Here is a 13,776-nt window from a genome sequence, read left to right as displayed (position 1 = left end):
CACACACGCACACACACACACATACACACACACATACACACACACACACACAAACACATACTGTACACATACACACACACACACACACACACACTAATTTCAGGTTTTCTGTCTAATAAGAGGTGACATGAATCAATAGGCATCATCATTAACTTGTTCCTGAGAGTAATATTAGAGGATGGTATGCACGTGGCACCTGACAGAATATCAATTGTCACTCATCGCTCATCCATTTTCATTCGAATTTGGAGTCCTAAACTTTTTGTCTCATAAGGAAGACCATGCACATGCTTCATAGAATGAGGACAGGCCAGCCGTGACTGGCCTAGTTAGGTTTCGAGAAAGGGAACTCGCTTTGTAATACAGTGGCCAATACATAAACACACACAGATGTTTATAAAACCACTGGAGTTTTATGGACACTCATAGACAGTAATGTGTGTGTGTGTGTGTGTGTGTGTGTGTGTGTGTGTGTGTGTTGCAGTGGCCTCCATAAAGACAGAGCCAGTGGATGAGTATGAGCGTCACATGGCCTTTGGGCTTCCCCAGCTGCTGGGCGTGACCCCCCAGTACTACCACAGCCCCCGCACCCTCCTCACGCACGACCCCAGCCTGGCCTCCTGCCAGCAGGCTCGGCCGGCCACCGCCCCGGCCCTGCACCCCCACTTCCAGCAGCAGAGCCCCGCCATCGTCTACTCGCGCGGGGCCAAGAGCTCCAGCGTGGGCCCCTCTCTCTACCCCCAGGCCTCCTCCGCCTCCATGCCCCCGGACCCCCACCGCTCGGTGCTGGTGCACACGGGCTCGCCCTCCCAGCACGGCCACACACACACACACGGCCACCCCCACGCGCACACACACTCCTCCATCATCCAGTTCTCCTCCACCCACAACCAGCTGCTGCGGGCCACCGAGCAGGCTGTGTCCCCCGAGCAGCAGCACGTGCTGTACGGCGACCCCCCCCACAGCCAGCACTACCCCACGGTCATCCAGCAGCAGCAGCAGCAGCAGCAGGCCTACACCCCCAAGATGCCCAAGAGCAGCAGCCCGTCCAGTGAGGAGCAGAGTCCCAGTGCGCCTGCGCGAGTCACCGTTAAGCAGGAGAACCTTGACCAGGCTTACCTGGACGATGGTGAGTGTGTGGGTGTTTTTCCTTAGTAGTAGTGCAGTATAGTAGTAGGTCCTTAATAGTAGTGTAGTTTAAATTATTGTTACGATTGCAATGCCTATTATTGAAATGAACAGGGTTTACTTTTTTAAATTGCCACCACAGTTGGACTGTGTTCTATGGCAGTGTAGTGTGCCATTTGCTGTAGATGTGTTTGAGCCACGGTTGTAAATGAGCCATGCGTCCACTTCTGGAGTGGGAAGCTCAGGGCCACATAGTGCCCACTCCTCCGACAGCTCTGTCCACCTCTCCTGTCCCCTCCTAATCCCCTCGCTCTCACACAGGCTTGCGTTTGAAACAGCCTGTCGCGCTCCTGGTCTCTCACCCCAAACTCAAGGGGCTCCTCAACAGGAAACAAGAGTGGCGTTTTTTTTTTCATGCTCTTGGCTCTGAAGAAAAAGAAGAAAAAAGAAAGTTCTTGAACTGCCTGCTGGATCTGTTGACAGTGTTATGATGTGGGAAAAACAAGTTCCATGGCAACCATTGTGAAGTGGTGGGCCGGGCGGGAGGGTGGGGGTCTGGGGAAGCCTCTGTGTTTGTTAGACTTGGCCAGGGGTTTCCTCTTTGGCCAGCTGCCCCCTCCCCCCTGCTTCTGCTGGGGGGAACCCGCCTGAGGATTAGACCATTTTCCACCACTGAGCCCTGCCAATCTGGCATAAGTGAGCCCTATTTGCAGCTGCTCTCTCTCTCTTTCTCTATCTCTCTCTCTTTCTCTTTCTCTCTCTCTTTCTATCACTCTCTCTATCTCTCTCTTTTTCTCTCTCTTTCCCTCTCTCTCTCGCTCTCTCTCTCTATCTTTCTCTCACTATCTCTCTCTCTCTCTCTTTCCTTCTCTCTCTCGCTCTCTAGCAGAGCCTGACTTCTGTGGAGATGAGGGATGGGGTGGGAGGCAGCAGGAAATAGGAGAGGGGGGTGTGGAGTTGGAGTTGAGGGAGCGGAGGAGGAGGAGGGGGGCCATGTTTGATGGAAAAAATGAAGCATAGAGTAAGGGGGAGAAGGAGGGGGGACTGAGCCAGTCAGAGAGATGGAATTTCTGCTGGACGGCCCGACAGGGCTTCCCTCGGTAAACAGCAACAGCCAGCCACGTTGCCACGGCGACTGTAACACAGGCGTTGCCACGGGCGTCAGGCGGAGAGGGGGGCCGCGGGGCTTTGAAGTTTTCGGTTAGGTGCTGAGGCCCCCCCTCTGACCAGAGCACCGCGGCGACTGCCCCGTGTTTAACGCTGCGCTGGAAAGCTCATAAAGACGCTAATTAGGGAATTCCCTCGTTAAGCCGCCGCTGCTTTCCAGAGTAAAGGCAAACAGGCTGAGGCCTGAGGCAGTGTGCGCCCTCACAGCCAAATCAAATGTGTGTGTGTTTGTGTTTTGTGTGTGTATGTGTGTGTGTGAGTGTGTTTGTGGGTGTGCATAAGAGTAGGCGGGGGGACATCCAAGAGTTTGAGACACATTTAGAGGAAGAGACTCCTTGCAGAAAGGTGCTGCAGGCCGTCGTTAGGAGCGCAACAGGCCCCAGATGAGTCAGGTCAGATGTCAGGAGAGCTGTCAGCGTGGGCCACCAGGATGCTTGTGGCCAACTTCTGAAACCGCTCCACAAGCTTCTCACGTCTGAGGTGTGAACTGAGCCATGTCAGTATGAGTAACGGTGTTTAGTGATCAAGTGATTAGAACAACTCCAGTAGAGAAGGCCAGTGTCTGTGCACTCTCTGTGCAATTTCCTGTCTGAGACATGTGACTGCAGCGTTAGACTGGGTTCACATACAATATTTACAGATGAAGATCTGTTGAGGTTTTTGATATTCACTACTACCTGCTACTGGAGGGCCTTTGCCAGACATGTTCACTGTATATCTTTTTTTGTTTGTTTATTTTTGCTATGGGCTTTTTGTAGCTCTTTTTCGTATCTGTGCCTATTTGAAAGAGGGGCAAATGATGACCTTTGGACCACACCTCCCCCTCACCTTTCACTAGGGCTGTACTTGTGAGAGCGCAATGTTCTGCCTGCCCTCCTAAACCTTGCCACAGTCAGCACAAGCTCACAGTGACTTGTGTGCGTTATCAGATAACACTGGCCGGACTGAGTGTGACGGCCTCTGACGTCCCCCAACAGCAACAGACCACAGAGACCAGACAATTCCGTTCTACTCTCACAAGCGCCCGAGCTGAGAACACTCCACAATGACATTTGTGGCAAACTCATTATGACGGAGTGATTGTTTGCCGCACTCATAATGCCCACACTTAGGAGTGATTCATGACATAATGAACATAACATGACAACATGAAATGGAAGTCTGGTGTGGGGAACTCTGTGAACCAGGCTCAGAAGTCCAGCTGGGTGTCGTTGAATCTTCTCCTCAGTGTGGAGATAAGAAGGTAGAACATGAGTGAAACATTGTACTCTACATGAAGCAGCTTGGGAGTGTGAATTCATATTATATTCTTAATTATTATATAGTTGGGCTCTCAAATGTGATTTGTATCCCTGAAGTGCAATGGAGACCATAGCTGAATACTTGCTGTACATCTTCAGCTTGTTAAGTTTCTCACCTAAGCAAAGCTCTGATGACTCATTTGCTTGTCGGTCTGCCTGTTAGAGATGAGGTGTCATCGGGTGGCATGCCCAGATTCACCTTCAGCTGTGTGGGATACGCCAGGGGGGTCTCAGTGAAGTCTAGCTGCTGTGGAGGTACCACTGTTTCCACTGAAAGCTTATATGAGGAACCTCAATGGCGTTTCAAATATTTATGAGCCAACCTTACTTCAAACATGACATTTACCCAAACACACAGTATGATGAATGCAAAAGAACATGAAATATGCATCAACTTTCTCTACAGCCTGTGTCTCATATTAAAACTGATGAATAATCAATAATTCAGGAAGCCATTCATGACCTAGGACCGGAAAAAAGCACAAATATTTTACGGCCGCCATGGCAACTGTCCTGTGTTTATTATGTTGGGCAGCTGGCGGGCAAGCGAGGCCATGCGATGCGGAATGCCTGTCACTGCCTCCTGCAGCCTGCCTGTGTGTGTGTGTGTGTGCCTCCTGCAGCCTGCCTGTGTGTGTGTGTGTGTGTGTGTGTGTGTGTGTGTGTGTGTGTGTGTATGTGCCTCCTGCAGCCTGCCTGTGTGTGTGTTTGTGTGTATGTGTGTGTGTGTGTGTGTGTGTGAGAGAGAGAGTGTGTGTGTGTGTGTGCCTGTGTGTATGTGTGTGTGTGTGTGTGAGAGAGAGAGTGTGTGTGTGTGTGTGCCTGCGTGTATGTGTGTGTGTGTGTGTGAGAGAGAGTGTGTGTGTGTGTGTGCCTGTGTGTGCCTGTGTGTATGTGTGTGTGTGTGTGTGTGTGTGTGTGTGAGAGAGAGAGTGTGTGTGTGTGTGTGTATGTGTGTGTGTGTGTGTGTGTGTGTGTGTGTGAGAGAGAGAGTGTGTGTGTGTGTGTGTGTGTGTGTGTGTGTGTGTGTGTGTGTGTGTGTGTGTGTGTGTGTGTGTAGAAGTGGCTGTGTGTGTGTGTAGAAGTGTGTGTGTGTAGAAGTGGCTGTGTGTGTGTGTAGAAGAGGCTGTGTGTGTGTGTAGAAGTGTGTGTGTGTAAAAGTGGGATCTGGGCTCATTGTATGTGTGTGTGTGCGTAGAAGTGGGATCTGGGCTCATTGTATATGTGTGTGTGTAGAAGTGTGTGTGTAGAAGTGTGTGTGTGTAGAAGTGTGTGTGTGTAGAAGTGGGCTCATTGTATGCCAGTGCTCAGGGCCCAGCTCTCTGCCCACCACTGATAAAGAGGAGCACACACACATCAGGACGGGCGGCATTTCTCACATACTGCGCATTCTTTTCCACTGAGTGTGGTGTGTGTGTGTGTGTGTGTGTGTGTTATTAGTATTAGTATGTAGTATTAGTCATGTGAAGTTGGTCTGCGCAAACAAATGAAGTAAACACACTGCTCTCTTCTGTGCCTAATGGTTAGTGAATTTACTAGTGTTTGACATCAGGTGTGTCTGTGGGGGTGTATGAATGTGTAAGCTTGTGACACAGTACCTCTAACCATGGTTGCTATTCTGAGGGACTATAAAATGTTTCCATTTACAGTCTCCCCTATCAATACACATGTATACAATCTATCTCTCTCTCTTTCTCTCTCTCTCTCTCTCTCTCTCTCTCTCTCTCTCTCTCACACACACACACATACATACACACACAAACACATTTTTGTAGCCTTCAAGGAGTTATTCGGCAACATTGTAAATGCACACTCACTCATTCACATGGGTCATTTGCTCTGTACTCTGACTAACAGTGATACAAAGAGCTCCCCCTAGTGAGTAGTTCTGGTCAGTGCACCATCCCATTGACATCCCATTGGGACGATATCAAGGAGCAACTCTAAAGATCTTTATGAGCAGGTCTGCAGGATGCTGGTCCTGGTGTCTGTCCCTGAGCTTTAGAGCAGATCTGTGCCAAGCGCCTGCCGAAGTCTGCGTTCAGAGAAGACCAGAACACCCCAGAGAACGGAGTGACAGTGACAAAGACGAAGAGGAATGTGTTTCCTGGAGTTGGCCAGGCTGTGCAAACATCTTGAATGGGCTTTGGGATTTGCTGTGATGGCAGATTCCCCCTCCAGTGGGGCGGCCCAGCTGTGATGGTCTGTGTGGGAACAGTCAGTGGAGCCCGTCTGAGTGACTGCCCTGAGCAGGAGGTCAAGGCCAGGCTAGGGCCGGTCCCACTGCACAGGGACAGATGGCCATCAGGAGATGTAAAAAAAACCCACTTAGAGCACTAGTGAAGCCCCTAATACCTGTTGGCAGCCCAAAACTATTGATCTTCACTTGTCAATGTCAACATGTCACTAACAGCTCTTTCTCTCTCTCTCTCTCTCTCTCTCTCTCTCTCTCTCTGCAGTAAATGAGATCATCAGGAAGGACCTAACTGGTGTCCATGGCAGAGGGCAGACATAAGGAGGGAAGTATGAAGAGCATGGCCGCCCCATCCTCCTCCTCACCCCCTCTGATCGCCCATCTCACCATGTGGGGCTGTGTGTGGACAGCAACAGGGACTCTGCTATTCAGAAGCATCTGAAAAGAGTGTGTTTTTCAGCTTGGCCCATAGCTGCTGGCTTGAGCATTGACTTAGTACATTTAATTGTGTCTCCAGATTTTGAAGACACTAGGCCTTAAAAAAATGAGTTACCCATTTAGATAATCCAACCAAAGAAAAGGTCAAAGACATTATCAACTCATGCTGAGAAAGAGTAGGGTATTTCCCCTGGGAACAGTAGCAGCCAGTAGTTTACTAGAGAATCTGGTTACCTTTGAACTGACATACACAGTCTGTCAAACTCATATGATGCCAAACGGTCATTACTTTCATCTGTGTGTGCCTTCAGTGTGCATGGCCACATTTACACCATCAAAGGGTTGTCAGTACTTTCAGCTTTCCTTACCAGTTTCCTGAAATAATCTCAGTATTCGGTTAAACTCTCCTGTTGGAAGGGACGATAGTTTTGATTGTGTAGAATAATCAAATGCCATTTGAAATCTAATGTGCCTCAGTTTAGCATTCTTGCCATATGTAAAATGCACATTTAAAAATGCTCTTTAAAGGGAATCTTCAAAATGCCATTGTACTTTACATGTTACTGTGTTTGTTTATTATGGGATTCTTTTCTAACTATAACATGACGAAAAGTCTTGTTGCCTTTGTCAATACAGCTAGTCATTACAACCAAAGAGACAATATTTTTCTGAAACTATTTTCATTGTGTGGAAAGCTTTTGGGCTAAGCTAACTTCAGACAGTCAGAATGTGAGCTATATTCTGTTTTTGATCCTGACTCCTAGCTTTGTATTACCTGTTTCTATGCAACGGATGCTCAGCTTCTTGCCCATACTTTGAGTACCTGGCCTTACACTCCTGTTCTGGAGGATTCCCCTTCACATGTTGCCTGTATGCATCCTTTCCTAGGCTTATGTGTCTGCTTAAAAAAGCAATGTGTTTTTTTTTTTCCTATGGTGCTTTCATAACTTGTCTTGGAAGCATTTTACAACTTGCACTTGGAGGCATTTTGTAGGTTGTTAGATCTTAAGAGAGCTAATAAAATCATCTCAATGAACGTCTGTAGTGTTAACAATGTAGAGGAAATACAACATCATTTGAACACAGACAAGTTATTTAGGTTAGTCATTGGTTTTCTAACATGTGTCTGGGACATTATGTACACCAAATGTAACTAGTTAAACCTATTGCATTACATTGGCAATATGAAATGAGTTAAAGAAAAACCAAAGCCATGAAAGCTGATGTCTCAGCTGTCTCTTTCAAAAAGCAAAAACATTCTAAGTCTGTATTGATCTAATCAGCATGTGAGAGATGCGCTCATTGTACAGTTCTAAGTGTCTTATCACGGTAACACCATGAATGTATACCATTGACTTTTCATGTCTGTTGTAAATATATTTTGAATATAATGTGATGTATAAAATGTTTCTTTTTGAAATATCTAGTTTTAGTAGAAAATGTGTATTTTTACGAACTGAATCAGTTGTTGTCTTAGTTTTATTGTTGTCATTTATCCAAAGCATAATATATGAAATGCCAAAGATAGAAACCTGTAGCCATTCTTCATTTTAGTTCCATAATATTAATATAATATCTTTTTTTCTTAAAAGAGGCAAATCTATATTTTTGTTTCAGACGTCTTATAATGTTTTTATATAAGAATTTTATAAGAAAGCTTCTTGTGTTTCATTTGGTATTTTGTTGCGATCTCATGCTGTTTGTGTGTAGACTATGCAGTGTGCTATGCTTTATGTGTCTCTGCAGTAATTTGAGCAATAAATCAGATATCAGAAACATCATCTGCTAATCGCAGTAGTCATTTCACTGTAACTTGCTTTCATGAATCTACATTAACTCATTGTTTACATTAGGCCTACATCACATTACAAGTGAGAGAAGCAGAATGACCATTTTTCATAAAATTCTACCAACCACGGCATTGCTAAAGTTGTGCACTTTTTGGAGAGTCTCTTGTCAAAATGTAGACAGGACAACCTAGCAGGCCCTACATAATGTAACCTACATAACCACCTTCAAAGCTTCTTAAATCACTTCGGCCTATTTGAAGCTCTTGAAACAAACTCTAAGTGTATAGCTTATAATTGTAACCCGTGGCAACGGCTGATATCCAAATCCCTAGTAGATGTTTGATGCGTGTGTGGTTCCCTGCTCTCCACCAGTAGGGTGCGGGTAAGAACCAGCCCTCCACCAGATGTGTGAGTCAGCAGCAGGCAGCACAATCTCAGAGCCCCCCTTGTGTGCGGGAGGGCTTCCCCCTGAGCAGGCCCCTGGGGAGAGACAGATGTTTCCTTATTATCTGCCTCGTTCCAGCCACTCTAATAGATGCCAAACAGGAGAAAGAAGCAAGTGTTCGCCTCGGCGCAGGCTGGGGAACGCCCACGGCCCCACACATCACCTCACAGCCGCCAAAAAAAAAAAAAAAAAACTCCCTCAAACAAACAACAACTGGGCCGTTTGTGGCCATCACAGGTTGCTAGGGGACTGCGTGTTTGGGTCCCAACTGAGGTGGCAGAGGCAGGCCTGCTGAATGCACCCAATGTTCAGGAAGTCTCCCGGCATGACATCACTGTGCGTGAAAGAAAATAAACGAATGAAACAACAAGGAGGCCCCTGACTCCCCCTGCTGCCGGCCGCTGATAGGGCATGAGTCATGCCGCCTGCCACTCGCTGACCTTAGCTAATCTAATCACATGCCATATGGGCCTACATCACACACAGCTTCAGGACAAGACCCAAGAACACAAAACATTCTTTGATGCACATCACTGAGGAATTTCATTCATCAAAGTATTGCGATGTGTAATGAGATCATATGTGGCTGGATATCCAGAAAGTTATATCATAGTCTGTCAAATACGCTGACAATTTTGAATTTATGGAGTGGAGTGACCAGTAAGCCACACTTTCTCAATGCAGTAAGAAAAAGATAAAATGTGTAGAATATGCAGGTTATTTCAGTAGGCCTACACTGACTGATACTGGTCTACTGGGACATATGTGTCTACCTGATTCAACCAAAGTCTCAATTTAGCCAAGACTGATTGGCCTCTGTCAGCACTGGTGAAACCGCCTTTGTGTGGTAGTCCTCTGCTGCACCACATATGTTGCATATCCTCTTTTTGCACCCATGGAAAAGGAATTTTGTCAATGATAGTAAAACCAATCAAAATGTGTCTTCAGTCTTCCCTTTCCTCCTGCTGTGCCTTGGTTTCTGCCCCCATTCAGTTCAGTGCAAATAATCTGCGGCATCTGACCTGCCTAACTCTTTTTCATATTAGGCTACACCAAAACAAATCCCACTAGTAGCTATCCTCTGCATAAATACAGCAGGACCACGGCGGTGTTGTCATGGTAATGGGAGTGAACAACACAGGGGTGCTAAACAGCCCTGATTCACATAGAGGTCTGCTTGTGTAGCCTGAGTCACGCTAACTGTAGGCTACACATGACGGCGTCAGCAGCTCCACTTCAGGAGGCAAAAATGTCCTCATTTAAGACCAAAACGGCCAGAGCTTTGGGCGAACAGTAATAGCTTGTCTAGAATGAATAATGTGATTATACTAAGGCAAATAGCAGCAGATTCATTTGCGCAGAGACGTTAGTCAGTTTCCTGAGGCTGAGGCAAGTGTGTTCTTACAAGGCACGCATCACCTAAAAAGGGAAGTCTGAATTAACAGGTACACGTGTTTAAACTTCTAAACTTTTCAGTTGATGTCAGTATTGCAAGATGTCAGTCTATATCGAGGAATGCAGTACTCTGTCTAACACTGCCCTCTGCAGGAACACTTCGAGAATAACACTCAAAATAAGCACTGCGCGCCATCTGGTAAAACCTCCTGTCAAGCCAATGACAGATAACACTAATAGCCAGCAAACTGTGAGAAGGAGGTGATGCATGTTTCTGGCTGATCTCCAACTCTGTCTGGATGGCACTGTGAGATGGCCGAGCCCTACATACAGTACATGTGATGGTCTGTAAAGCCTCACACTGCCAGTAGAGGGCACTGTCAACATTCAAAAACATTTAATTCTGCATTCCTGCTGCAAATCATGTGATGGGTCACAGAATCACTTAGGAAACCATTTGGATGCAACCAGTCGAACAGAAATCCATCATTTCAGAAAATATTACAACAATGTATGAATGATAATTAATTACAATGTCACAGACTTCTCTCTCTCTCTCTCTCCTTCTCTCTCTCTCTCTCACCATCTCTCTCTTCTATTATCTCAGTCACTGGCGGTTCACCGCGTGCTGTCTGGCTGTAACAGCATTAACTGAGGCCCCTTGCAAAGCGTTGCGGTTCTCCTAATGATGTGTTCTTTTGAAAAGGGCCGTCACCAGCACCACCCACTCACATGTAGAGCCCACATTTGAACTCTGCTGGCTGCTAGATATAACCATTATTTCCTTTACGTACTCCCAGTCCCTGTGCTCTGGACACACACACACACACACACACACACACACACACACGACACAATAATACACACCTCGCACCTCGAGCTGTGGGGAATGGGGATGCCATGGTGTGTAGAGGCCTTATCAGCACCAGACGAGTGCAGTGCAATCACAGTGTGCAGGTCTGTGGGCTCTCCCTGTTCCTGTCCAAATCCCTTCTGGCGCACGCTGATAATTACTTTCTGGACGTTGGCTGACAACAATGGCGGGGATTTTTAATGAGCTTTCCTATCATGAAGCACTTAGTGTTGACAGAGGGCAAGTCTACATCTGTATTAAGCAATATATGTGTAATGTGTTTGTGTGTGTGTGTGTGTGTGTGTGTGTGCGTGTGTGTGTGTGTGTGTGTGTGTGTCGTGACTGCATGTCGGTGCCATGGGGCGACTGTGAGAGTCCCACTTGCTAATCAATCACGTCACATCAGCGGATGCAGAGAATGCAGGTAAATCAAACTATTAACTCACCCATGACATCTGCAGCTGTAACACACACCAGTCACCACAGCACTCTCTTCTCAATGTGCACCGAATTAAACACACATGCACACAGACCCAGACTCACACTCTCTCTCTCTCTCTCTCCTTCACAAACACAGACTCACAGACAGACATAAACAGACAGACACACACACACATCACACAATAAATATTTTGGCTCACACCATGATAAGCCAATATGAAAAAGATCTGTAATCTGCCTGTCATGTCTGCTGTCACAACATCTTGTTGCTGTACTGTATGACTGGACCTGACAGTGCAACAAAGATGTCAGTTATGAAAGCCGTTAGCCATCCTGACACAGGCCCGGCTAGGCTGCTCCGGCTCCACACGGCCTGACAGACAGACGATTAAAGAAGAAGAATGAGGAGACATGACAGCCCTGCGATCTGATAACATCGACATGACAGCCCTGCGATCTCTGATAACATTGGGAGCATCCGTGCCTTTGGCACACAGAGCTTATCCATTTAGTTTTGGATAGGATAGAAAAGGGAGAGAGAGAGACAGAGAGAGAGAAAGAGAGAGAGAGAGACTTGTGTTATTACTTATGTAACATAGATATAGTTATTCCTGTTACTGTATATATGATTTAATTATGATCGCCGCACAGCGAGTCAGAGTTTTTTTTCTTCTTGATTTTTTTCTTCTTCAGTAATTTTGTGTCAACGATTCCCGGGACACTGAAAGACCGGGGTGCACGAAACTTGTTGGGCATGTAGCTCCACAAGGATGACACAGAACAATTGTTTTGATCCGTCGCCCGCCCCCCACCAGACCGGACCCCCCGAAAAGAAGGACACCGTTTTCTGTGAATATCTTGAGAACTGTAGGGCCTAGGAGGATCACATTTTTTAGTATGTTGGTCTCAAGGGGCCATGTCAACCCATCCCATAACCACTCATTTGACATATAGCGCCACCGAGTTAAAAAATGAAAAAGCAAAAATTAGGTGTTGTAATCACAGGTATCTCTGGCTTACAGGGTCAAAACTGCACAAAGTTGGAGGTGTAGGATCACTTGACACCCTCTGAATACATACCAAGTTTTGTGGAATTCCGTTCATGGGGGGCCATACAATAAATAAATGTATGTGTAAATTTAGTGACTGTATACCAACTGGCCTGTAGATGGCCGGACACAGTTTTCTGTGAATATCTCGAGAACCATAATTATTTTTGTATGTTGGTCGCCATATCAACACATCCCATATCCACTCATTTGAGGTATAGCGCCACCTAGTTAAAAATAAAAAGGGAAAAACGAGGCATTGTAATCGGAGGTATCTTTGGCTGACAGGTTCAAAACTGCACAGAATTTGGAAGTGTAGGATCAGTATGACACCCTCTGAATGCATGTCAAGTTGCGTCACACACACAAACCCGGCTTCTGTCTCTGGTCCTGCTGTGTGCTGTGTGTACATTGTACACGGCATGCACTGCGCTCCACTAGGTTGCTCTTGGTTGAGGTAGCTTAATGTCCCAAAGATTGCATGCACATGCAAGAGCGGCTAAGCGCCAAAAAGCCGCTTGCGCTGCGGGCGGCAGGCCAGTTCTTGCGTGCGCAAGCCAGCGGCAGGCCAGTTCTTGAGTACGCAAGCCATTGATAGGTCTGAATGGGTCTCATACCTCACAGTCTTTGTATACTGTAAGTGTGTGTGTGTGTGTGTGTATGTTATAACAAATACATTTCCACTTAATGTGGGTCAGTACCGTGTGTGTGAGTAGTACTGCAGAACTAGTAAATAAACAAAAAGAGAAACTACTGAGTGGTAGTTGTGACACTGAAAGACATCCATTACACATTCTAACATGTCACGCCCATCTTCCTTTATAAATCAAATGTTACTGACTATTTTTGGAGTGAGCCTTGGAAGAGTACTCTTGAGTTGATTGGAGAAGTCAAGGTGCCCAATTAGAGGTGAGAGCATCAGTGAAGGGGGAGAGGTGTATGGGCTCCCTCATCAGGTGTGGCCTGTGTGTGTCTGTGTGTGTGTGTGTTTGTGTGTGTGTGTGTGTGTGTGTGTGGGGAGGGGGGGGTCACTGAAGGTCAAGGCGGAGGTAGAGAACCAGCTGAGCGGCTCACAAGCCCCTTCCTCTTCCACTAAGCTGCTAGGCTCAGTTTTCACTGTGATCTCAAACTAGGTGCTTTAACCTTAGAAAAAAACAATTAACCTAATGATTTAGGTCTTTACAACTATGGCCATCAAAAATGTACAGACAATTATGAATTAAAAGGCAGTTGGCCACTGACTATCTGTGAAAAGCTCCTGTATTAGGTCTGTCCATAGAGTTAAAAACAGGAAGAGCCCTCTTTCACCTCTATGGTTTCTTTGTGTCAGCTCACCTCTTTGTTTACAGTACTCTACTTCCTGTTTTCTTTGCACACGTTGCCATAATGTTTTCTCACAAATGCAAAGACATGTTGTCATATGGGGATGGTGAGTAATTTGTGTGTGTGTGTGTGTGTGGGTGGGTGCGTGTGTGTGTGTGTGTGTGTGTGTGTGTGTGTGTGTGTGTGTGTGTGCGCGCGCGGATCTCGGACACATTTGATACTTCCAGGCAGCACACAGCTCACGATACGCAG

General features: G+C 46.5%; 1 protein-coding gene across 1 annotated transcript in view; it reads left to right on the top strand.

The window, feature by feature from the left end:
- Window positions 1–8,009, top strand: part of nfatc2a (nuclear factor of activated T cells 2a) — a 34,542-nt gene extending 26,533 nt beyond the window's left edge. Inside the window, exons 9-10 of the mRNA XM_076275883.1 lie at window positions 485–1,129; window positions 6,056–8,009. Of these exons, the coding sequence (XP_076131998.1) occupies window positions 485–1,129; window positions 6,056–6,111 (701 nt within the window). The 3' untranslated portion in view covers window positions 6,112–8,009. The remainder of the gene's footprint in view (window positions 1–484; window positions 1,130–6,055) is intronic.
- Window positions 8,010–13,776: the final 5,767 nt, after the last annotated feature.

The sequence above is a fragment of the Alosa pseudoharengus genome, unplaced genomic scaffold, assembly GCF_046254945.1.
Source record: "Alosa pseudoharengus isolate Yale_2024_CS ecotype anadromous, Long Island Sound unplaced genomic scaffold, YU_APseudo_1.1 YU_APseudo_1.1_scf_9, whole genome shotgun sequence".
Taxonomy (NCBI): Eukaryota; Metazoa; Chordata; class Actinopteri; order Clupeiformes; family Clupeidae; genus Alosa; species Alosa pseudoharengus.
This window is presented reverse-complemented; position numbering and strand designations above follow the sequence as displayed.